At 45.4% G+C, this 26935-nt stretch overlaps 2 protein-coding genes across 4 annotated transcripts in view; one reads left to right on the top strand and one right to left on the bottom strand.

Moving 5' to 3' along the window:
• The window catches only part of LOC141166305 (long-chain fatty acid transport protein 2-like), a 228447-nt gene extending 220726 nt beyond the window's left edge, over positions 1-7721 (bottom strand). The window contains exon 1 of one of the 2 annotated variants that reach the window (XM_073652865.1): positions 7580-7721. The gene's annotated coding sequence lies outside the window, so the exon portion shown is untranslated. Of the gene's footprint in view, positions 1-3295; positions 3442-7579 lie in introns of those variants that run through there. The other variant, XM_073652867.1, reaches the window with a different exon arrangement.
• HYKK (hydroxylysine kinase) overlaps positions 1-26655 on the top strand; it is a 46450-nt gene extending 19795 nt beyond the window's left edge. For both annotated transcript variants that reach the window (XM_073652868.1, XM_073652869.1), the window contains exons 3-5: positions 3249-3391; positions 4233-4416; positions 25470-26655. In XM_073652868.1, the coding sequence (XP_073508969.1) occupies positions 3249-3391; positions 4233-4416; positions 25470-25942 (800 nt within the window). In that variant the 3' untranslated portion in view covers positions 25943-26655. The remainder of the gene's footprint in view (positions 1-3248; positions 3392-4232; positions 4417-25469) is intronic.
• Positions 26656-26935: the final 280 nt, after the last annotated feature.

Here is a 26935-nt window from a genome sequence, read left to right as displayed (position 1 = left end):
CTCCTGCACTGGGGCAGCGCTCCCCGTGGGAATCTCATGGGTAATGGCTTCGGTGCAACCAAAGTCATCCTCATGGCGAGCAAAGACTTCCTGGTACCGCTCCAGCACCTCCTCAACCTGCTGCACCTGTTGAGGTGTAAGTCCCGTCAATTCAGCCCGCATTCATTCTAGGATTCTTCGTCCCCCCTTCGCACTAGCCCGGTGAGATTCCGGCGGCACAGTGACCGCCAGAGTCCCGGGGTCTCCTCATACAGTGGATAGCTGTACCACATCAGGTCGCACCAACTTCTCTGGCATTCCCAGAATCTGGGCTATTTCCGCCCTGGGAGGGAGTGTGAGATCATCTTCGCTCAGATTAACACACCGCACTATAACATTGCCTCCCTGGACGGTGGCCAGTGTCCGAGCCACCAAGAGTCCGGGGGGTACTTTGTCCATCGATGTTGGTTCTATCTGAACTTCGACCCCCTCAAAAGTTGTGCAGGCCCGTGTGGGTAGCGTGAGTACAGTTTGTCCGGGCGGTAAGGTGAGCGCCGTAGCTGCTGGCACTATTATTTTTCCCCAGGATCTTCCCTTCACTCGACGTCTCCTGAGCCTGGGCTGCTTGGATTAGTTGTTGAAAGACCCTCCTTTCGGGAGTTTGCGGGTCCCACTGGTCTAGAGGAATCACCTTCGGCTCACAAAGCAGGATTTGCCTGATCTCTTTCAGCACATTCATTCCGAGGGTCACCGGGGGTCCACTTCCGGTTCCCCCTGCGACCTTTTTTTCCCACATCTTTTCCACACACTCGGATCTTCATCCACACCACCCTTGCGACCGGGATGGGTAATTGATTAGCTGCCGTGAGTCTAATTACTGGTCCCCATTCAGGCCGCGCTATCTCTGGAAATCGCTGTTGAAAGTAGGCTTCTGTCATTGTAGTCACCTGGGATCCCGTGTCAATCAGGCAGTGAACAGCCCCACCGCTTATTTCGGCCCAGACAGTTGGGCTGGTGGAAACCAGGTCCTTGGGAATTCCTCTTTTTCTTTCCCCTTCCTCAGGCTTCGGGCTGTGTCCCACAAACATGGAGCCCGCTAGTTTAATGGCTACCGCGACAGGGGCCGCCCTCGGCTAGTACAGCCCCTGGCGTAATGTCCTGCGCCTCCACACTTCCAGCAGGTCGTGTCTCTGTCTGTGTAGGGCTGCCTCACTTCTCTACAGAACTCTTCTGCAGGGGGGGGGCTGAATTCAATTCTTTCCATAACTGGGGCAATCGATCTGGGTATCTCTTGTGTCGGGGCAGGGGTCTTCTTGAGACGGGACCATTCATCCCGCATCTCCTGTATCTCCTTTCGCATCTCTTGAGCCCATTCCGGTTCAGCTGCAGGTGGGGTGGGTACCTCGTTACTCCGGACCATCCCTGCCAGGGCCGTCACCCCCATCTCCTGCTCTCTCACATGTGCCTCTGCCCCCACTTCTAGAAAATTAGAAAAGTCATACGTGGGTTGGCGCGCAGGCGCTCCCGCAAGGCCTGCTTCAGCTGCACATCCCTGAGGCCTGCCACAAACTGGTCCCTTAAGATCACATCAGGGGGGCCCATTCCCAAATTCCCCATGTCGTCTTTTCTAGTGATATAGGCATGCACCCTCTGTATGACATTAACATTCTGCGTCACAGTCTCCCCCTCCTGCTGTACTTGGTGAAACAGCCGTATCCTCAGCTCTCCTACATTGGTGGGATCCCCATGCATCTCCTCCAATATCCGCACCACTTTTTCTACAGTATCCTGGTCATGGGGAGGGCGGTACATCACGGATTGTCGGGCCTCGCCGTCCAGGGCCAGTAAGGATATTTCGGCTTGCATAGCTGGGGTCATTGGGTGCATACGTAACATACTCCTAACTCTCTCAACCCAGTCCCACAGCATCATATTGTCCCCGGTGAACTTTGGGAGATTGCTGAGCATGGCCCCCAGATTTAGGAGCTCCCAGGATGGGCTGGTCTGCAGTGTCTGTGTCTAACGACTGCATCCTGCCGACTACGCAAAATGTAACACGGGTACTTTAGATGCAGTGACACAGAAACACAGAGCAGCCAATACGGGGTTAATAAACAGGGGAGGTTTATGATAACAGAGTCAACCTCCAGGCAGGGAGTAACAGGGGAAAATATGGGGGAAAAACAAGGGAAGTAGCAGGTAAAAGTCTATTACTGACAGTTTATAGTTTAACTAGATGTAGCAGAGTCTAACCGGTTGTAATCGACAGTTTTTACACTTAGCTGACTCTTGCTCCTCACAAGGCAGTTGCCAGCTGATGCTGATGTTGATTTCGTCAGGCGTCCTCGACCAAACAATTCTCCGTCTTCTGGCGGCAGCGGGCGGTCTCCGGTTTTACCCCGAGTCCATAACACGGCACCTCACGTGCTCAGCTCCACGGACCGTGCGTCTCTTCTCCCTCTAGTCGGCTTGACTCCTCCGGTCCACTGCACTCGGATCTTGCTCCAAGTACTGTAGCCAGGAGCCTGGACCCTCTCACACTGCTCTGCTGAGAAGGACCCAGCTCCGCTTTTCCGCGCAAACGTCCTCGTCTCTTCCTCTCTCTAGCCACGCCACCAGTTCCCCGGTCACCTGACCTCCCAGCTCTCACTCTGGACACGCCCCCAGCTTCCCAATCACCTGACTCCTGTGCTCGCAGTCTGTCTTCCCCCTGCAACCAGTGGCACGGCCCCGGCAGTTCTGGATCCCTTGCTCTGAAAGTACTTACACCCCGGTCTTCCCCCTTACAATAGTGCACCCATTCTGCATTTATCACCCACTCCTGGTTTTGGCTCCCACTCCTGAGAAAAAATACTGACCAAATACTGATAGTGGGGGCCGTGGCCTTATAGTTTTTCCTGCTACTCTTACACTTACCTGTGAGTCACAAGATGCACCAGGGCCTGAATACAGCTGCAACCACTGCCCTCCCTATAGCGACACCACATAGTGCTCAGTCCCTTCCAGTTTTGAAGAAATTGTGTACACCACATTAATGAACATAAAAATGCTAGGAATTAAGAAGTATCATGTATTCCTTACAAATGTGAATATATGATTTAAAAAATAAAAAGACAACATGGCACCTGAATACTACAGTATAATTCCCAGATCTGGTTATGCCTTTAAGGATACAACAAAATATGAAATCATAATCCATGTTGTCCTCATTGCTTTCTAGAAAGATTACAAATTCTGATATGGTAACATAATTTACACTTCATTTTTAGATTATGGAGGTGTCATACAAAAACATATGGTGAGACTTCTGACCTACCTCCCTGGGACGCCGGCAGCTGAAATTACAACCACTCCCGAAGTCTTATTTGAAGTAGGAAAATTAGCTGCAATACTCGATGAAACCTTAACGAAGGTGCGATTAAAATATTGTAAAAGGAAAAGCTAATTCTTCAGATTGATTCTCTACCACACCCAAAATTACATCATTATTTAGCGATCAGGTGGTTTTAGTCTTGGATCACAATGATTTTATAGCTGTAATCCAGATGACTCAGACATTTGCTATCAGTGAGACATCAGCAACAGAAGAGTTTTGAACCTTTCCTATCAGTAAATCTACTGATAATCTTTAAAAGGGCTCGCTCACACTGCCATATAACAGTGCTATCTGATGCTTTATCGCACAGCACTCGGACCAGTGTTATACTATGGGGCAGTACTGATCTGCGATTATTTTCTTATGCCAATTTGGCATGAGAGAGCAATTGCAGCATGCTGTGATTGGCAGCGAGACTCGGCTCACATGCACCCATACAAGTCCATGGGTGAGTGTAAAACATCGGACTGCACTTGGATGTCATCCGAGTGCAGACCAATTACTATAGCCGCCGGCAATGGAGGAGAGGGAGAAATTACTTTCTCCGTTTCCTCCACACTTGTGCTGTGTTTCTCTTGTGCAAGAGGATCGGAGCACTGACACTCAGCTCCCACTCGCAGCAGAGTTTGAACCGAGGGTCATTTGCATGTAGTATCCAATTCTTATAGAAAAAAAGCGTTAGAAACCCCCGTTTTTTTTTTTGTTTTTTTTTTAATGTGATACAACATAAATTAGGATGTTCAGCGCAAATGTCACATAAACTAGTTTTCTGCTATAAATAATTGTATTAACTGCATATCTTTCACAGTAATTCAAGAGACTATTCCCTGAAGACTTGGGACAATGAATAACCAAGCCATACAATTTTACATTACAGAAATTCCAGCATTCATATAAGAAAAGCTTTGATCGTGGGGAGTTTATCTGGAACTTATCAAACACCCCACTGCTGAGAAAATATACATATGCAATTAAAGAGGAAAATTTACGTAAGAAAATAGAAGGAGTTATCAATCAGTTTGAGAATTCTGTGAAGCAACACCTGAAAATGTTCCGACAATGTAAGTTAGATCAAACTGTGGTGAACAATATTATTTATTTTATCCACTTTCACTATTTTAAAGGGAACCTGTCCCTTTAACCAAATATTTGCAGGTTAATAGCAATTTTTTAGTCTGTAGGTTAATAGTATACTGACCCTGCCCAGCGCCCGCACTTAGAGCCTCCACTGCCGGGGGAAAATTAATTTTATTCCCCCTCGGCAGCATTTGGCTTCCAGTTATCGGGGGTGGGCCGGCGTAGCTTCAGTCACAGCTCTGTGCATAAAGCGCAGGGGCTGTAACAGCACCTTTGGCACTGACTGACAGCTGGCCCTAATGTTGAGCTGCTGTCAGTCAGATACAGCTGCCACTCTCTATACACAGTGGTGACTGAATCCGTGCCGGCACCACCTCTATGATTGAACACCGAATGCTGCCGGCTAGAATAATGTTTATTTCCTCCCGGCAGAGGGGCTCTCAGTGCAGGCACCAGGCAGCTTCAGAACGCTATTAACCTGCAGTTTAACTCCTTATCTACAGGTTAATTGCATTTTTTCACGACTGGTTCCCTTTAAAGGGATTCGTTATAGCTCCTATGCCACATTTGCGGATAATAGCTGCACACAAGCAGAATGGAACTTCTCAAGACTGGGGGCTTTGGACCTCTCTACTTTGGGAAATGTTATTTTTGGTAGAATCGTCCTAATTGAAAAGCAGATGACTTGGTGTGCCATAGCTCAACACCAAGCAATCTGCTGTATTCTGCAGTGGAACTTGGCAGCAAGATGTCATTTTCTCACAATAAACATTATCACTTTTCTGCAGGAGTGCCAGCCACATTATAGACCACAGCCATATACAAACTTCACGCTGAGGTTATAATCAGTGGAGGTCCCAGTGGAGGGTCCCTGACTGGTAATAAATGACCTCTGTAAAAAACCCTTTAACTCCAGGATATTTTAATTTTTTTTTAAAAGACAACCTCTATGAATATTACTTATTGGCAACAGGAAAGATTTGATTTACCTAAAGATTGATTAAAACACTTGGGGTATGTACCCACAAATAATATTTCATGCTGATACCGCTCTTAAACCCACCTCAAAAAATGCGCTAACTAAAAGTTCAAAAGAATTGATATGCATTTCTATGAAAAAATGGCATGCTATTCATATGTTTTTTTTAATGTATTTTAACCACTTCACGTTTCCAAAGAGGCCAAGCAGGAAGGGAGCTGACCATACTTCACGCTTTTTTTTCTCTAAAACCACTTTATACTTTATAATAGAAGTCAATGTTAAGACTCAAAAAATACACGGTCTTTTCTTTTTACATTTTGCCAGAGTTTTTTCTTAAAAAACAGCTAGCAGTTTCTTCATTGTTGAATGGAGTAATAAAAAAAAAACACATATAGAAAAACTCCAATAAATTGCTAAAAAAAATGCCACACAAAACAGCAGGAGTTCACAGCTATTTGTTTGTGTCAGGAAACATATTTCACTGCCTGCCTGTTTTATCACAGGAGTGAGTATTTCTTTCTCCTCGCCAGTCCTGTGAAGCCATCATAAATCAAATCAGTGCCATATAAGCTTAGCACCTGCTGGAGCTCTTACTTCACTGATTTGATTTATGATGAGCTCAGAGTGCTGGAAATGTGTCAGAGATACTCGCCCTAGTGATAAAACAGGCAGGGAAATGTGTTACCTGAGAAAGTAGCCACTGTGAGTCTCTGATGTTTCATCTGTATATTCACTTCTCATAAGTGGCTTATGCTTCCTACCCTGGTTAGGAGCTGTGGTATGTGCCATCATGCACTGGAGCAGGTCTGCATAGTTGAACATTGGAAATAACAGTATATAGCAATGGCACATTTATAAGATTGTCTCAGCAGAGAAAAATTTTGATAATACATAAAATAGTGCAACTTATTATTATTCCAAAATCTATTGATTAAAATGTACTATGCTCATGGAACAACCCGTTTAAACTGTTTGAGTAGTCATCATGTTACCACTAACTTGTGATTTGCGTACTTACAGTCATGTGAAGACTAGCTGCTTTGATATGAATGTTCAGCAAAAAAAAAACTACAGCCCCTGCTTCTTTGAGAGAAGCAGAAAATAAGCTCTTTGGCACATGGGCATAAGTATGAAAATCACATATAATTCGTCATGTGTTGACTGCTTGATTTGGCGAGCAGAACCAGATCTCGACAGTGAGTATACACTCTGTTAGGAGAATTAGTTATAAAATAAAGCACTGTAGCACGTCAAATCCTAACAAATATAGATGTAGTAATCCTTAATTTGTCAGACGGCACAATATTTTATTAACATAGCCATATATCATGTTATCCCACAGGTTTTAGATTGTTACATGAGTACAGGATCAGAACCAATAACAGCATAGGAATACAGCACCAGAACCACCATTAGTACATGAATACAGCACCAGAACCACCATCAGTGCCTGGAAACAGCATCTGAACCAATATAAGTACATAAATACAGCACCAAACATTGCCTTTAGTAAATAATATGACAGGAGAACAAATAGGATAAAAATGTAAAACATACAACAATACATAATTTCTTTGAGGAACATTTTTAATTTACACAGAACATAGGTATAATTTTCACAAAAATGTGAGTGGTTTTATAAGTACTCTTATGTTGTACAGATACTGAGATGCGTTCTCTATTACAGAACATAGTTACATTCACAATTCTGATAGTTGTTATTGAAGACATTCAGCAAGCTCATGGACAATTGGACCCATAAGGTTAAATGCACATAGTACGTATTTGCTACAGATTTTCTGTACCGATTTCTATATAAAAAATCTGCAACATAATAAACTACAAGCTAAGTACATCAGATTTTAAAAATTTCATTTATACATTGTTGGGCAGATTTTTAAGTCATCTACATGCCAATCCTTTCAGTTTTATTATTGTGAATTCACCCTATTACTTGAATAAAATAAAGCTTAGAAATGTAAGGGACAGACAAATAGTAATACAGTGCTCAAAAAGTCAATATAAAATAGTTTCAATTATGTGGTCCGACCATGATTTAGGTCAATCAGTCCTTTTACTGCTAAATTTAGCTAGTACCCAGAATACACATACTGTTATTGCAGAAAAAAAGGTTTTCCAATATTGATCTCATTTTTAGCACTTACCTGAGACTCAGTAGATGCTTACTATGTGATTGTCAGTAATAAGTGCATGTAAAATGTTCACAAAGAATCCGTGTCGGAGACCAAAATCTTCCTTTTAATTATTATAAGTCAAACACATTTATTTATACATAGAGCAGACATACAGGATCCAGGATCATCTGGGCTCAATGTGACTCCCTAAAGTAAATATGTGATAGCAAAGTCAGCCCTAACCTGAATAATATCATCGTTATCCAGCTTATGGCATACTCAACTAAATGAACTCTTAGGCTGTGTGCCCACGTAGCGTTTTTCAAGCGTTTATGCTGCGGAATTTCCGCAGCGGAAACGCTTGTGAAACGCTAGGTAATCCGCACCCCATGGTCCCCAAGGGGATTCCGCATGTTCTATGCACATGCTGCGGATTTTTCCGCAGCGTTTATGCTGCGTACAAAAATCCGCAGCATGTCATTTAATTTTGCGGAAGCACAGCGGAACTCCCGCCATTGACTTGCACTGAGACGCACAGAAACCGCGACTGTACATTTTTACAAGCGGCTTCTATGCGTCTCTATGTGCGGATGGTACCCAGTTCTGGAGGAGAGGAGACTCTCATCCAGACCTGGGTACCATTGTACCTGTAAAAAAAGAATAAAATAACAAATAAAGTTTATACTCACCTGTCCGGCGTCTTCTCTCTGAATGCCAGCAGCGCTGAAGGACCTTCGGTGACGTCACAGTCATGTGACCGCAGGCCCTTCACCGCTCTGTCTCGCGATATGCCGGCAGCCGGGAACCAGCCAGGAAGCAGCGCTGCTGCACACGCCGGGGCCTCGGGGGTGAGTATAGCTTTATTTGTTTTAATTTTTACGGTTCACACTATATAAATCTATGCTGTTTGCATGGATTTATACAGTGTGACCTAGTTGTCAAGCACTTTCCAAGTGATGCTATCGCCTGGAAAGTGCTTGTCAATCTGCATGCGGAAACGCATGTGAATCCGCATGTGGATCCGCATGTATTCTGCAGGAAAAACGCATGCACAATCTGCATGCGTTTTTTTCTGCCAGGGAGATGCAGAAATGATGCAGAAATTTTCTGCTTCATTTCTGCATCGTGGGCACATAGCCTTAGGTTATGTGCCCACGATGCAGAAATGCTGCATATTTTTTACGCTTGTTCCTGGCAGGAAAAACGCATGCGGATTTTACATGTGGTTTTCCCGCCAGGTAGAAGCGTTTGTCAAGCGTCTTTGCATGCATTTCTGCATGCGGATTATCAAGCGCTTTTCCAAGCGATTTTAGCATCACTTGGAAAAGTGCTTGACAACTTGTTCACACTATATAAATCCATGCAACCGGCATGGATTTATATAGCGTGACCAAGTAATAGTTAAAAAAAAGAATAAGAATGGTAAAAAAAAAATAAAAAAATTATACTCACCTTCCGGTGTCTTCCCGGTGTCATCTCTGCTGCGTTCGGTCTCTTGCAATGCTCGCGATGGTGTGAAGGACCTGCGGTGACGTCATTGAGTCATGTAATGGGTCACATGACTCAGTGACGTCATGGCAGGTCCTTCACAACAGCGCGAGCATTGCAAGAGACCGGACGGCGTGGACAAAACACCGGGAGGACAATGGAATGTGAGTATAAACTTTATTTTTTATTTTAAATTCTTTTTTTTACTGATTCTATGGTACCCAGGTCTGGATGAGACTCTCCTCTCCTCCTGACTTGGGTACCATCCGCACATTAGAATGCGCCAATTACGCAAGTACAGATGCAGTCTTGCGGAATTGGCGCGTTCTAATGCAAGTCAATGGCGTCGATTACGCTGCGTGTCCGCAAAATTAATGGACATGCTGCATATTTTTGAGCGCAGCATAAAAGCTGCGGAAAAATACGCAGCATGGACATTGAAAGTGTGGAATGGCATTGAAGACCATGGGGGAAGGTTTACCAAGTGTGGCACCCTGCTGTTCACAGGTACCACAGGACCCAGGGTGCATGGATGGACTTCTCCACAAGAGGCCCTAATTACATACAAACACCTCCACCCTTCCACCTCATACCACCAGAGGGAGCCAGTTAGGGATATATATATGAAGGGTGGAGCCAGGCAGTCAGTCAGTTGGAGAGAGTCAGACAGAGTCAGAGAGTCTGAGAGCGTGATGACGCTGAGAGCAGCGAAGACGCAGCACGTCTGCTGCTGAGTTCTGAGGGCCCCGAGTGTGGCCGAAGGCAAGAGGAGAAAGGAAAGAGGAGTTGAGGGGGCAGAGGAGCATCATAGGCTCACTCCGATATACAAACCGGACACCGGGTCCGCGCCTACAGGGTCCCTTTATACCCAGTAGGGATAACCGGCATTCCAGGAGGACTACAAGTCCCTGGCAGACCTGAAGCTAGACCCATTACAGGACCAGGAACCACGAAGGCCCCGGCGACCAGGGATAGTGGTTGCCAGCAGAAGTTCCTACTACCGAGCGACAGGTGAAGGAACAGCACGACACATAAGCTAGGCCCAGTTGCAGGCTGGCCAAGAGCATACAGAGAGGCAGACACGGACCAGGAGGCCTTATACCCGCTCACTGGGGAGAAGTCCTGAAGTGCACCCATCCTACTGAGTACCCTGGACCGTACCTGACATCCGCACCAGTAAAGGTATTGAAGCGAATCCCCTGTCTCTGTCAGTTACTTCTGCTGCGCCATCCCGCCTGCACTACAAGCCCCAGCATCACCATTTACCACCAAACTCCACACTGCCCCGGGGGCCCGCTCCGCCTGTGGGGAGCAGAAACATCCCAGCTGCCATCCCATCACCCCCCCGGAGGTCTGCAGCAGCGCTGGTAGTCCTTACCAGATACCACAGGTGGCGTCACAAACTCTATAAATCCCATATAAATAATCCCCCCTTTTATTGACCGCCCTGGGTCACGGACCGGGCCAGCCACTGTGACATATTCCCCCGTCATCTTCCGGCCCGGCACCAGATTCCCCGCGGCCCAGGGGGCGCGTCAAACTTGTCGTCACGAACAGGATTGTGTGCCCGTTGCCACCGGGTACTGTGCGCCTTAAAGAACTGTGTCGCATACCGTGGTGAAGTTTTCCCGCCAATTGCCGCTGTTTCCCGCCATTGTCCACCATTTTAGAGTCGCTGCGCGGGAAGAAGAGGGGCGTAACCGAGGGAATAGGAGAGGTGTGACTGCTGGAAGCGCGCGAAGTTCAAGCCCCGCCTCGCTCTCTGACGCAGCACCAGGAAGAATCAGGTCCTGGAAGGAGACCGTCGTCTGCGGAGCTGCGGCCTACCCGATTAAAGAAACAGGAGGTAGGCTACGGTTCACTAGGTGGGCGCAACCATGGCCGACGACCAGCAAGGCGCCGGAGCACCGGTTAATGCTCCTGATGCTCAACTTGCGCCCGGCGCTGCACAAACCGGAGCGGCCGCCTCACCAGCAGGGGTCGTGACTCCGTTGCTACCCATGGCCCTGCCGTATATCCCTGGAGCGAAATGGCTTCCCCAGTATGATGGCAAACCAGACTCCCTGTCTTCGTTCAAGAGAAAAATATGTGGTGTACTAGATATGTACTCAATGACTGGTAAGCAGAGAGCTGCTGTTGTGCTGGGACAATTGACTGGTGCCGCAGAGCGGGAAATTGAAACCTGGCCAGCCGCAGACAAGGAATCAGTATCCATTATCTTTAAGAGACTGCAAACTGTCTTTGAACACCGCACTGAGACAGATCTCCGGATGAGGTTCTACCACTGTACCCAGAAACCTGAGGACAGTATCCGGGACTATGCCTGGTGCTTACAGGAAGCCTTGCAGGCCCTGAAACAGGTTAGTCCAGCCAGCATACAAGATGAGAATAAAATGCTGACTGAGCAATTCATCCAGGGGTTGAGGTCCCAGGAGGAGAGCAGAACTGTACGGTGGTGGACTTTAGATCATCCAGACTCCACCTTTGACACCCTGAAGGACATGGCTATTAAGGGTCTACAGCCCCTGGAAACATCAGGGACTGCTATCCAGCGTTACCAAGATGGGGCCACCCCAGTGGCCGCATCACCCACTGCTCCTTTCATTGACGGCTGAAACAAAGATGCAAACAGTGCCCCCTAGCGAGCTGGACAACCTGCGCTCTGAAGTGCGTCAGCTGAGTAAAACCCTGGCCACTGTCCTGAGCACCCTGCAGCTACAGGCGGAGCCCGAGCCGGAAGGAAGCATCCTACTCGCCAACAGCCCTGAGGATGTCCCCTGGATGAGGAGAAGGAGGACAACGCCACCCCGGAGGAGGACAACGCCACCCCGTGGGAGGACCAATGACCAACGTCGCCCTCCAGGAGACTTCATCTGCTACCGTTGCCACAAGGCAGGCCACACAGCGCGGAACTGTCCTTTAAATGGGCAAACCCTGGGGCCGAGGGCCGACACCCAGGAGTAAATCAACCAGGCCCATCAAGCTGGTACCATCGGTTTGTAGGAGGAAGGCCTTTCCTGTCCATCGTGCTGGACGGTATAGCAACACCTGCATTACTGGACACTGGCTCACAGGTAACCATCATACCTGATGTCCTCTACAAAAGATACTGGTCCGTAGATGAACTCCAGCCGCCAGCCCCCAACCTCTCTGTGTATGCCTCTAACGGCCTTCCTCTTAACCTAGTAGGGGTTAAGGACGTGACAGTGAAGGTGGGGAGAGTGGAACTAAAGGACCAAGGACTGATTGTAGTGGAATCTAACCATGGTGATACAGACTTGTATATGATACTTGGTACAAATATTATTGGTAACTGTTTGGGAGAATTGTTGTTTTTACTCCAACATATTGCTGACACTGCCAAACCAGGGCAGAGGAAGGTGCTCCAGAGAGAGATTCGAGCCCTCCTGTACCAGCAACAGGTAAAGCTAACAGGTGGTGAGATTGATAATGTACGGGTGACAGACCCGATACCCATTGTGATTCCCCCAATGAGTGAGATGCTGATTTGGTGTAGGGTAGCAATAGGTCTCAAGGGACAGAACTACCAGGCGGTAGTGAAGCCCTGTAGCTCAGAGCACAGACCTACACTCTTAACTGCTAGAGGGATAGTTGATGTACGCAATGTGAGGGTACCCATACGTCTCCTAAATTGTGGGGAGGAGGAAGTCAAATTGCCAAGGTACGCCACTGTTGCCAGATTGTATACTGTCAATGATGATGCCATACACACAGTGGAATCCTTGACCCCACCAGATACAGTGGAGGACAATGACTCCGAAGCTCAGCTGGAGGATTAGTGTCAACAGCTCCATGTTGGGACTGACGCCACTCCTGTCCATCAGAAACACGGTGTTTACAGAGTGGTTCAGGAATATGAACAAATGTTTAGTAAACACCCACTTGACTTTGGAAGGGTTAAAGGGGTACAATACCACATACCCACCGGTAACCATCCACCAATCAAGGAGCGTTACCGACCCATACCACCAGCACATTATCAGAAAGCCAAGGAAATCTTACACGACATGTAAAAGGCAGGGGTAGTAAGGGATAGCTGTAGCCCTTGGGCAGCTCCCCTGGTCCTGGTCAGGAAAAAGGACGGTAGCATGAGGATGTGTGTAGATTATAGACAGATTAATCGCATAACACATAAAGTCGCATACCCTTAGCCCCGTATAGTGGAATCCCTGGCTGCACTAAAATCTGCCAATTACTTCTCTACACTGGATCTCACTAGCGGGTACTGGCAAGTCCCTGTTGCTGAGGAAGACCGGGAGAAGACGGCCTTCACCACCCCGATGGGACTGTACGAGTTCAACAGTATGCCGTTTGGACTCTGCAATGCACCCGGAACGTTCCAGAGGCTGATGGAGTGTTGCTTGGGACACCGGAACTTCGAGACAGTGCTGCTGTACCTGGATGACGTTATCGTGTACTCGAGGACATATGAGGACCATCTGAAGCACCTGGGGGAGGTATTTAAAGCATTGTCCCGGTATGGGATGAAACTAAAGCCTTCTAAATGCCACTTGCTCAAACAGAAGGTTCAGTACCTTGGGCACATAGTCAGCTCGGAGGGAGTAGCACCAGACCCGGAGAAGGTCACTGCCATCCAGAAGTGGCCTGAGCTGAGAAGCATCAAAGAAGTACGGCAATTCCTGGGACTGGTCGGGTACTACAGGAGGTTCATAAAGTACTATAACAAAAAGGTAGCACCTCTACAAGACCTCCTGGTAGGACAGTCCAAAAGAGGAAAGAGTCCCCCATTCCAGTGGGGCAAAGAACAGGCTGAATCCTTTGCAGTAATGAAGGAAATCCTGACTGGTGAAGAAATCCTGGCTTACCCTGACTACAGCCAGCCTTTCCTGCTGTACACCGACGCCAGCAATGAGCTGTGTTGTCCCAGAAGCGAAATGGAAGAGAGAAGGTAATTGCGTATGCCAGCAGGAAGCTATGCCCTACCGAGAGGAACCCGGAGAACTACAGTTCCTTTAAGCTGGAGTTCCTGGCGTTGGTCTGGGCTATCACTGAAAGGTTCAAGCATTACCTAGCCTCAACTAAGTTTACAGCTTTTACTGACAACAATCCCTTGACACACCTGGAGACAGCCAGGTTGGGAGCCATGGAGCAGCGTTGGGTGGCCAGACTGTCTAATTATCAGTTCACCATCAAGTACCGGGCAGGTCACAAGAACACCAATGCTGATGCCCTGTCAAGGATGCCTCACCAGTTAGACACAGAGGATGAAGTGGATGATTTAGAGGAAGTTGAATTACCTGCTTTCCACCGAAGCGGAGTGGTCCATGAGTAACACGTCACCAGAAGACGTCAGGGAAGGACGCTGAATCCTCTACCCCACCACAGTTGGAAGGAGACCCAGGATAGTGACCCGGTTGTTAGTCTTATCAAAAGAATGATCACCCAGGAAGATTCTCACCTGGAGAAGGATGCTCCTCCACAAGCCAAGCAACTGTGGAATGAAAGAAGCCGGCTGTTCATCTACAGAGAGAAGCTGTGCAGAAGATATGTCAACCCCAAGACCCATGAAATTGTGTGGCAGATTGTTGTACCCAGGACAGATATCCAGATGGTGTTGGAAGCCTACCATGATCAAGCAGGTCACTTTGGCTGGAAGAAGCTGGAAACCCTGCTGAAGGACCGGTTCTACTGGGTTGGAATGCGGAGCTCCATAGAGAGGTGGTGCCGGAATTGTGGGCCCTGTAGCCTCAGAATAAAAAACTACGGCAGCCAGAAAGCACCCTTGCAGTCCATCAAGACAACCCAGCCCCTGGAGATCGTCGCTCTGGATCACGTCAAGCTGTCACCCAGCAGGTCAGGCTACTCCTATGCCCTGAACCATTGTGGATCATTATTCCCGGTTCCTGGTGGTAGCCCCTGTCAAGGATCTGACAGCAGAAACTGCAGCAAGAACGTTCCAAGCATACTACTGCAGGCCCCATGGATACCCGGACAAAGAGCTGACCGATCAAGGCCCTGCCTTTGAAGCCAAGCTGTTTAAAGAATTCTGTCATCTGTATGGGTGCAAGATCCAGACTACGCCGTATCACCCTCAGACCAATGGTTTGTGTGAGAAAATTAACAACATCGTCATAGACCTGCTGAAAACCTTACCCTTGGAAGAAAGAAAAAAGTGGCCAGACAAACTACCAGACCTGGTAGATCTGTACAATCACATACCTGTGAGTTCTACTAATTGTACTCCAGCGTACCTCATGAGAGCAAGACCCGTAAAGTTGGCCATGGACCTGGAACTCGGAGTGGTAGAACCGGAAGCAGATATGTCCACTGAAGACTGGGATACAAATCGGCAAGAGCAGTACATGAGAGTACAGGCCTGTGTCGAAGACAGTCTAAACAGAGTAAGGGAAAAACAAGAAGAACAGTACAATAAACATGCACCAGCAGAACCCTTGGCACCTGGAGAGATAGTGCTAAAGTGGAAGAGAAGAAGTCACAAGCTCGATGACCAGTGGGAAAGAGAGCCCTACACAGTGCTGAATTCCAGATTTGACAACAGTAAAACTTGCCTGATTAGCAAAGATGGAGGAAAAACAACTGCAACAGTCTCAAGAGACCATCTGAAAGTGTGCCCAGGTCTACTGAAGACAACGGAAGAAGAAGTACCTCCTATAGCACTGGAAGAACCCAAGGAAGATGTGCTTCACACAGTTCTAGGAGATTTCCCTGCGGACTGGCCTCAGCTTGATGAAGCAGTGATTATACCCGTAATACACTTCTATCAGCCACAAGAAGAACCTGTGAGCACCCTGGAGGAACCTGCTCAGGAACAGGAAGAGTCCCCAGTAAGAGGAGGATTACCCATTGAGACGGAGCCTGAAGGCTCAGTGGACAGTGTACTTGCCAGTCCCATAGAGAGATTAAGGCAGTTCTATAATCTACCAGCACATACACCTGCTAGATTAACAGAAAGGGTACTCACAGACACTAGTGACACCCCAGTGCTACGAAGGTCCACACGCAGCACACAAGGACAAATCCCTGCCAGGTTTAGGGAATATGAATGAAGTGCCTACCATTGTAAATAGTTACCCAGTTGGGTATTGCCTATTATTTATTGTATAAACTGTCAATAATATGTGTGCATTTAGTTACCCGTCAGGGTACAAAGACTTGTAGGCTGAGGACTGTGAGCAGCCAAAAACTGTTCATGTAAATAGTTGCACTTATCAAAGTGCCACCTTTATTTGACCACAGAACAAAAACCCGTTGGGCGTGGCCAAAGACGTGGTCCAACACCTGGATCACTTATGCCCTGTAGCCACGCCCAGGGCCTACATTGAGGGTTTTCAGGCGGGTCCCTCATGTTTCTCCTGTTACACTTTCATTGGTGAAATGGACACCAGGTTACAGGACTTTCTGTAATTTAATTATTGTTGTTGTTGTTATAATTATAATTATTGTTGTAACCTGTTACAAAATGCTTCAGTCCAGGAGTACTGAATTGTACTAGGGGGGAATGTGGCACCCTGCTGTTCACAGGTACCACATGACCCAGGGTGCATGGATGGACTTCTCCACAAGAGGCCCTCATTACATACAAACACCTCCACCCTTCCACCTCATACCACCAGAGGGAGCCCGTTAGGGATATATGTATGGAGGGTGGAGCCAGGCAGTCAGTCAGTTGGAGAGAGTCAGACAGAGTCAGAGAGTCTGAGTGTGTGCTGACGCTGAGAGCAGCAAAGATGCAGCACGTCTGCTGCTGAGTTCTGAGGGCCCCGAGTGTGGCCGAAGGCAAGAGGAGAAAGGAAAGAGGAGTTGAGGGGGTAGAGGAGCATCATAGACTCACCCCGATATACAAACCGGACACTGGGTCCGCGCCTACAGGGTCCCTTTATACCCAGTATTAGATCCGCAATCAGGGCAGAGAAAGTAGATCCTGGGACAAGGTAAAAAATTAAAAAAATGTTTTTAAAAATATTTTTAAAAAATCACAATATAAAGAATAGAAAAATATTAATCCAATAAATACATATATTTATGTAAAAACAAAAATAAACAAATAAAGTACACATATTTTTTATCGCCACGTCTGAAAAGATCTAATCTATAAAACTATCACCAGTTAACCCCATCAGTGAAGACCATAATAAAGTGGCAAAAAGTATTCTTTTTTATCATACCGTTGAACAAAAAGTGGAATAAAACGCAATCAAAAAGTCAAATGTAAATAAAAATGGTATCACTGAAAACTAGTGATGAGCGAGCGTGCTCGATAGTTGATCCAGCATTGGGGTGCTCGGGCACGCTCGGTATCCCTGGTGCCCGAGTGCCGTGCTCCAGTTCCCACTCCGCATGTTTTGCGGCTGTTTTTCAGCCACTAAACATGTGAGGATTGCCTGCCAATCACTGTAATACCGTAGTCATGTTGGCTTCTGGCATTACTGTGATTGGCCGGCTGCATCACGCCATTGGGTCTATATAAGACCTGGTGACGTGATGTTCGCTACACTGTACCCCGGAAACAGAGTAGGGATAGCTGCTGGAGATGGAAACATTTGCATTACAGGTCTATAGTCAGGGTTTATATCATCTTACAGTCCTGCTAAAACCTATAACCAAAATAGTAATTTTAAGGTTAACTGCACACGTAGCTTTTTTGATGCGTTTTTGCGGCGGAAATGCTGCGAAAACGCTTGGTAATCGGTCTGCCAGCTATTGCAATGGCAATCCTGATGTGCTGTGCACATGATTTGGAAATTTCCGCTCAGAATTGTCATTGTGGAAAAAAACGCAGCATGTCACTTCTGTTGCAGCTGTACTGTTGCAGATTTGCTGAGCTTCAATTAAAGCCAATGGGTGGTGAAACGCTGCAGAAATGCTGCGAGTGGTACCCGGGTCAGCAGAAGCGGAGTACTACTCCCCTCATCCGACCTCCGCTCCCGCTGATAACAGCGAGAGCAGTGTGACTGAGGGGAGCAGTAGTCGAGAACCACTTGCAGTAAAAAAAAACAAAAAAACAACATTATTCTCACCTGTCCGGCAGCCCCCAGTCCTCGCGATGTCCCCCGGCGATGTCTTCAGCTCGGTGGCTGGCGGTACACTGCGGGGAGCGCGCTTGCTCCCGCAGTGTACTGCGCTGCCAGGACCTGCGGTCATGTGAGCTCTCGGCTGAAGATCAGCTGAGAACTCACGTGACCTCACTTTACGGCACCGGTGCTGTGTGGGAACATTCTCAAGAATGTTCCCACCAGTACTGGTGCTGAGGTCACCGGGGCTGATCAGCTGATGAACCCCAGTGACCTCACTCCTACTGCAGCATGTACACTGACAAGAGTGATTTTACACTCCTGTCAGTATACAGTGCTGTCTTCTACAGCAGTGACATCAGTGATTGCTGATGTCACTGTGTAGAAGTGACCCAGTTCGCCGAGGGACAATCGTGACGGCAATAATCGTTGACTACGTCATGACGGCAGAGAGGTGAGGGATGTGGTTGTTTTTTATTTTACTTTTTTTTCAGAAGATTGAGGGATTCTGGGACTGAGAGTACAATAAAAAAAATTTTTTAAAGCCGTGTTTTTTATTTCATTAAAATACTTTATTCTGGCCGTGTATTTATTGAAAAAGCTGCGACAACTTTACTACGTGGTTAGTAATGGGGGCATCATATAGACGCCCTCCATTGCTAACCTGGGCTTCAAGTCAGCCGCCAATACAAGGCTGACGTGAACCCCCAGCCCCATTACCCCACTCGCCACCACTACAGGGCAGTGGGAAGAGCGGAGGCTAAGCGCCATATTTGGGGCATCTTATGGATGCGCCATTTCTGGGACTGCTGAGGGGTGAAATTATTAGCTGCAGAGGGGGCTAGTATTCATGACCCCTTCCCTGGCTATTAATATCAGCCCGCAGCTGTCTGTTTAGCCTTTTCTGGTTAGATTTTACTTGGGGGACCCTACGTTTATTTTTTTCCAGGGTCCCCCTGTAATCTAACCAGTAAAGGCTAAACAAACAGCTGTGGGCTGATATTATTAGCCAGGGAACATTGTTGGCTAATGGCCCCTTCCCTGGCTAATAATATCAGACCCCGAGGTCAGCTTTCCCTCTGCTGGTTATCAAAATGACGCGGGAACCCACGCCATTTTTTAAAAAATTTTAGGCTCTGTGCCCACGATCCAGATGTAGCAGCGCTTTGGAAGCACATTTTTTGCTGCGTCCAAAACATTGCATTCTATTGAACGCAGGTAAATCCACATGTGTTCACTGAACCACGCAGAGTTACTGCATTCAATACATTGTAGTGGTCAAATTTCTGTTACAGAGACTAGCGACTCCGCAAGAGAATTTGACATGCAGCAGTCCTGAAAGAAGCGCCGCATGTCCGTGTCTGCAGGTGATTCACAGCCTCTGATGCATGCATGGTGGACATGGGATTTCTAGAGATCCCATCCACTATGCTGTAACATCTGGATGCTGCGGGTTTGACGCTGTATAAACACGCAGCGTCAATCCTCCAGCGGCTCCTGACTGTGGCCACATACACAAACTCACCCGCAGCATGTCAATTTCTGTAGCGGACATGCTAGTCTCCGCTGTAGATTTTGACAGATTGAAGTGTCATTATATGCGGTGGATTCACATGTACCGACAACAAAAGTGCGGCATTAGAACACCGCATTTTGGACGCAGCAAAAATACGCTGTATCCAAAGATCTGCTGGTTGCCGTTTGTGGGGACATAGCGGCTAACGAAACAGCTGTGAGCTGTTAATAATAGCCAGGGACCATGTTTGTCTAATGGCACCTTCCTAGGCTAAAACTAGCAGCTCACAGCTGCCCCAGAAATAATGGAAATGCTAATGAAGATTGGGTGAATGGGATTAGCTGACACCTAGCTCTTATTTGGTGATGACAAGGTGTCAATCAGACCCTTTCATCACCAAACCTAATTAAAGTAACGTAAAGAGTTAAATAAACACACACACAGAGTAAACACTTTATTTGAAATACAACAGACACATTCTTTAATCATTTAAATTAACCAATATACTCACCCCAGTTCTGACGGTAATCCAAAAAGCAATGTCCCACCAAATAACTTTGGTTAACTCCAAAAAGCATTCATTGAAGTACAAAAACACTTAAAAAAACGCATGTTTTTTTTCGCAGTGTTTTTCCTGCCAAGGAGATGCAGAAACGCTGCAGAAACTTCTGCTTCAAATTCTGAACGTGCGCACATAACCTTAGGGGATCATCCATTCTATTCAATATCAATATCAATGTTAGTCTCACTAGCCAAGAGTCTGGACCACATAATCCTCACCCTGATCCTTCTTCTTCCCACTATGGCGAGTCCAAGGATGTCTCTCGCCCTGCACCTGTTGTTGCATATTTGCAATCACCATCAGCAACCATGTCCACTTCCTGGACCCAGTGCAGAGTTCAGTTGTCCCTACCCCAGGCCTTGGAACGCAAGCAAAAATATGCGGCCACTCATCCACAGGCCCACACACTAAATGGGCACATTTCAAGACTGCTTGCCCTGGAAATATTGCCATTTAGGCTTGTGGACACTGAGGCTCTCCGCAACCTCATGGCAGCGGCCGTCCCGCAGTACTCTGTCCCCAGCCACCACTATTTCGCCCATTGTGCTCCAAAAGTCAAATGGCGCTCCTTCCCTTCCGAGCGTTGTCATGCACCCAAATATAAAGTACATTGTGTCATGAAAAAACGATCTCAGAATCACTGGGATATGTTGAAGCATTCCAGAGTTATTACCACATAAAGTGACACTGGTCAGAATTGTAAAATTTGGCCTGGTCAGGAAGGTGAAAACAGGCTTTAGGACATCAAGATATCCCAGTGATTCTGAGATTGTTTTTTCATGACATATTGTACTTCATGATAGAGGTAAAATTTGTTCGATATGACTTGTGTTTAATTGTGAAAATATTGGAAATTTGGCAAAAAATGTTTACATTTCATAATTTTGAAAATATAAATTTTTATGCTCTTAAACCAGAGAGTTATATCACACAAAACAGTTGGAGACATTTACCACATGTCTGCTTTACATCTGCATCATTTTTGAAACATAATTTTTTTTCTAGAAAGTTAGAAGGTTTAAAAGTTCATCAGCAATTTCTCATTTTTCCAACAAAATTTACAAAATATTTTTTTTAGGGACCACATCACATTTGAAGGGGCTTATTTGACAGAAAATACCCAGAAGTGATGGGATTCTACAAACTGTTCCCCTGCTTTGGTGAAAGGAAAAAATGAACATTTTACTTTTTTTCACAAAAATGTTAATTTAGCCCCAAATTTTGCATTTTCACGAGGGTAACAGACGAAAATGGACTTTAAAAATTTGTTGTTCAATTTCTCCTGCATACGGCGATACCCCATATGTGAGGGAAAACTACTGTTTGGGCGCACTGCAGGGCGGAGAAGGGAGCACCGTTTGACTTTTTGAATGCAAAATTAGCTGGAATAGATAGTGGACGCCGTGTCGCGTTTGCAGAGCTCCTGATGTGCCTAAACAGTGGAAACCCAAAAAAAGTGACATGGAAACTACATTCTTCAAGGAACATATCTAGAGGTGTGGTTAGCATCTTGAACTCACAGGTGCTTTACAGAATTTTATAACGTTGAGCCGTGAATATGAAAAAATACATTTTTCCAGCAAAAATGTTGCTTCAGCACCAAATTTTTTATTGTCACCGTGGTAACAGGAGAAAATAGACCACACAATTTGTTGTGCAATTTTCCCTCAGTACACTGATATCCCATTTGTGGTGCAAATTACTGTTTGGGCGCACAGCACGGCTCAGAAGGGAAGGAGCGCCAATTGAATTCTGGAGCTCAACTTTAGCTGGAACAGATTGCGAATGCCATGTTAGATTTGACGAGCTCCTGACATGCCAAAACAGCAAAAACCTTCACAAGTGACCAGATTTTGAAAACTACATCTCTTGAGGAATTCATCTAGCGGTGTAGTGAGCATTTTTAACCCTCAAGCGATTCACAAAATTGTATAACATTGAGCAGAGTCAATGGGAAATTACCATTTTTTTCCACTAAAATATTACTTTGGCCCCAAGTTTTCAATTTTCAAAAGGGATAACTGGAGAAATTGAGTAACATATTTTGTGGTCCATTTTCTCCTAAGTATACCAATATCTCTTATGTTGTCGAAAACTACTTTTGAGGCACAGTGCAAAGCTCAGAAGGGAAGGAGTACCATATTGTAGTGCACATTTTGCTGGAATTGTTTGAGTGTGCCACACTGACAAAACCCCTGAGGTGCCAGAACAGCAGACACCCCTATAAGCGACCTTATTTTACAATGTAGCCATCTCAATGAATTCATCTAGGAGTGCAGTAATCAAATTGAGACCACGGGTGTGTCACAGAAGCTTACACCATTCGGCGGTGAAGAAAAAACAATTACATTTTCACCACAAAAATGCTGTTTTAGACCCAGATTTTACATTGTTACACGGGTAAATGGGTAAAAATGGCAAATTTGGAACATTTTTCACACAATTTCTGCTGAATGTGGCAACAATACCTTATATTTGGCTGTACTGTACTGCATAGTCACACGGTGAGGCTCGGGAGGGAAGGGGCGCTATTTGACTCTTGGAGAACAAATTATTGTAGAGTAGTTTGCAGACTCCACATACAGAGCCCCTAAGTGTCAGAAGAGCAGGATGTTCCCTCAAGTGACCTTATTTTGGAAATTACACCTGTAAATAAATTCTCAGAGCGGTGTAGTGATGATTTTGAGTCCATGGGTGTTTGCCAGAAACAAGCAGCAGGGAATGTTGCTAAGTGAAAGTGAAAATCTGCCAGTATAGTGCCTATACATTGCAGTGCCTTACATTTTAGTGCCAATACATTGTAGTACTCATACATTGTGCCCAGCTCGTGCTTCTGAAGACTTGCACCCGTAAATTAAGCAAGCGCTCACCGCTACAGTAATGCCAAATGTGGATGCTAACTGCGGTTTAGGCACACACTGGGGCTCAGAAGGGGAGGGGGCATTTGGATTTGGAAGCGTAGAATTCGCTGGATTTCTTTTGGGGGCGAGGAGCCACAGTGCTTTTCCAGAGCCTTCGTACTACCAGTAACTTGGAAGCTACCTCATTCATTTACTATAATGAGGCAGCAGAAATACTCTGTATTCCATATGACCTCTGTTCAGCGGTGTCTTTCTTTTCAGAGGTGCACAAAACTGTGGCCAACCGCGCTTTTATGCACACTTAAAAAGATGGACACCGGTGCTAAACTCCGAACACTGACTTCTCCCGAAAGTCCGTCTTAATGTTCGGAGTTCCGGGGGAAGTCTGGTAGGGAGAGAGAATTTTTAGCTCCAAAATTCGGGTCCCCATCGTTTTTGATGGGGTTCAAATTCAAGTTTGAGTACAGTCCTGCTACCCAAAATGAACTTGGTAGTAAAGTTCAGGTCGAGTACCAGAACCCCAACTTCCACAGGTCTGCTCATCCCTATTTGTAAAATATTTTATCAGAAAAATTTGCTTCTTTATCAGCCAAAATTGATCACGATCAGTCATTATCAAAATTTTCAATTCCTGGGTAAAATCTGTATTCAATGAAGACAGACATTCCAATTTCTGAGATAGGAGATGGCAGTTGCTACAGATACTATTCTATGTAGATAGGAGGAGGGAAGGGCTGGAAAGACACCGGTGGCAGAGTTTCAGCAATGAACAAGACAAGTTTTATACGTTTTTGGAGCAGAAACTGAGCCAGATCTCAAAATTTTTGATGAGTTTTGAGATTTGGAGGAGGATTATTTGAAGAGTTTCTGCTTCAAAAGCTCCTTGAAAAACTCTATGTGCACATTGCCTTAGACTGCTTGTTTCAACTCTGATTAAAACCAACCTTCAGCAGTGAGAAATTTTGGGTCTATAAGGCTGCGTTCACACATTGTGGCAAGTTTTCTTTTAATAATCATAGAATCAATATTCTCATGTTGAACGGCTGCAGCCACTAGGTGGCAATGTCATCACAATACAGGTCTTAGAAACATGCTCCGGAATAGCGAAGATGCTGAGACAGATTTTGGAAAAAGGGGTCATCCACTTATCTGATATTGATGATCTATTCTGAGGACAGGTCATCGATATCATATCAGTCGAGATCAGACAACCGGCACACACACAGATCAGCTGTTATTAGGTGTAGTCGTAAGTTTCAGGGGTTGTCCGGTCCAAATCGATAAGTCTATAATCACTCTGTGTGACTGCAGACTTATGAATTCCCCTTGTGCATGCACTCTGCATTGCAGACATTCGGCAGTTTCAGACCTGGGACCGGAGGGTATGTATGAGTTATACATGGTGGGGGTGGCCTCGCTTCATACACTTGATGAAGCGAGGCTGCGCCCTCTGGTCAGCCATGCCCACTGGTCGGCCACATCACTAGACCGGGAACGGCCTCTCTCAATACAAGTGTATGGAACAAGGACATGCCCATCGGCCGTAGTATGTGTAACTCATAAATACCCTCCGATCCCAGGTCTGAAACCAGTAAATCCCCGCAGCGCACAGTGCATGTGCTGGGGAATTCATAAGTCTGCAGTCACACAGAGTGCCTGCAGACTTATCAATTTGGACCAGACAACCCCTTTAAGATTGAATAGAGCTGCAATGCTCAACATTTGACATGTAGCTGCCGCTGCTGAGTACTGCAGATCAGCTCCAATTCTCTCAATTAATTTTTTTGTTAACAATGTTAAAGCAAATAAACAGTAAAAAATTATAGTGTATTATGTTTTTTTTTTTTTTTTACAGTGGCTATTTGTACATTGTGTACTGCTCTCACAGCAGTTCCAGGTCTCTCAGCTCACAAAATTACAAGTGAGAGGACAGGCGAGGAGCTGTGGGAGGGCACAACCCTTCTTCTTTCTGTGAAGCGAATATGACCGTGATAAGTCTATCACAGCTTTCCCCTATGTCCCGGGTATGTTAACAGCCTCTGCATGGTTATTGTTGTGCTGCCGTAAAGAGGTGGCGCAGTAGAATAAGGCCTGTTAATGACTGCTTAAAAATATGTATTTCATCATACGTTTTCATTAAGGGATTAATAGTTTGATAAGTAAACAGCATATACAAGATATAAACACAAGTTGGTGAATAGGTTCTTAGTTGAGTTAGATTAGTTGGAGTTTATAAGTTGTAGCCATATTGTATAACTTTGTAAAGTGGCCTTGCAACCAATTAGTAGGCTAATCATCCATCTATTTGGAAACAGATTACACGTTTACTGTTTCAGTTTTTTTTACTTTATGTAAATGTATATATCGTACTGCAGCAATATCATTTCCATCTCATTAAGCCCATGAAACAATAAGATGTACCTTTGTAAACTAAATTCAGATTTACATGAGCCATGTTGTTTCTTCTTCCTCATTTCAGGCATAAATCATGGAGACTTGAATGACCACAATTTACTATTAGAAAAAATCAACGTATCCAATGAAAATAACAGGAACCACCAGTACAGAGTGTCAGGAATCCTGGATTTTGGCGACATGAGCTCTGGTTATTATGTTTATGAAGTTGCAATCACAATAATGTACATGATGATTGAAAGTCATGACCCTATTCCTGTAGGGGGATATGTCCTTGCTGGATATGAGAGTGTGGTTCCACTGACAAAAGAAGAAAAGGCGGCACTGTTCAATTTAGTGTGCTGTAGGTTTTCCCAGTCTCTGGTGATGGCAAGATATAGTGTCCTACTTTGCCCAGAAAACGAAGAATATCTTATGATAACTGCAAAAACTGGGTGGAAGCATCTAATGACTTTACTTGATATTGGAAAAGAAGCCATTGAGAAGATCTGGGAGGACACGGCAAAATCATACCGTGATAAAAGACATGAGAACTAAGCTTCTGTTCACAAATGAATGTTCTGTTCATTCATATTACACCAATAGTATCTGAGCGACGCTATTGACTATGATGGGGTTAGTCGGCTTTCTGTCATAGAACCCTTGATTTCATTAGATAAAATAGTGGAGAAGGCTACACCATTTTGTCTGTCATTATTGGCAAAATCTTGCAAATTCAAATATGTGCCGTATATTACCTATGCCAAATGCAGACGTGAGCTGAGCACAGCCTAAAATGAGTAACTGCGGGGATCAGAGTGTCGGTATGGGAAAAAAATTAAGGCAAATAAGAGATATGAATATTAATCCCTTAGTGACAGAGCCAATTGTGATCTTAGTGACCAGGCCAAATTTTTGAAATCTGACCAGTGTCACTTCATGTGTAACTCTGGAATGATTCAACATGTCCCAGTGATTTTGGCTTTATTTTTTTGTGACACATTGTACTTTATGCTACTGGTAAATTTACAGTAGGTTGATATGTATTGCATTTATTTGTGAAAATATCTGAATTTTGGTGAAAAGTTTGAAAAATGTGCATTTTTCAAATGTTCAATTTTGATCTCCTTAAGCCAGTTAGTCATGCTGTACTAAATAATTAATAAATAACATTTCCCATATGTCTAGTTTACATATGCATAATACACTGCTAAAAAAAATAAAGGGAACACTTAAACAACAGAATATAACTTCAAGTACAGTACAGACCAAAAGTTTGGACACACCTTCTCATTTAAAGATTTTTCTGTATTTTCATGACTTTGAAAATTGTGCATTCACACTGAAGGCATCAAAACTATGAATTAACACATGTGGAATTATATACTTAACAAAAAAGTGTGAAACAACTGAAAATATGTCTTATATTCTAGGTTCTTCAAAGTAGCCACCTTTTGCTTTGATGACTGCTTTACACACTCTTGACATTCTCTTGATGAGCTTCAAGAGGTAGTCACCGAAAATGGTTTTCACTTCACAGGTGTGCCCTGT

The sequence above is a fragment of the Phyllobates terribilis genome, unplaced genomic scaffold (assembly GCF_046119375.1).
Source record: "Phyllobates terribilis strain yellow unplaced genomic scaffold, ASM4611937v1 Scaffold_11__3_contigs__length_659146591, whole genome shotgun sequence".
Taxonomy (NCBI): Eukaryota; Metazoa; Chordata; class Amphibia; order Anura; family Dendrobatidae; genus Phyllobates; species Phyllobates terribilis.
This window is presented reverse-complemented; position numbering and strand designations above follow the sequence as displayed.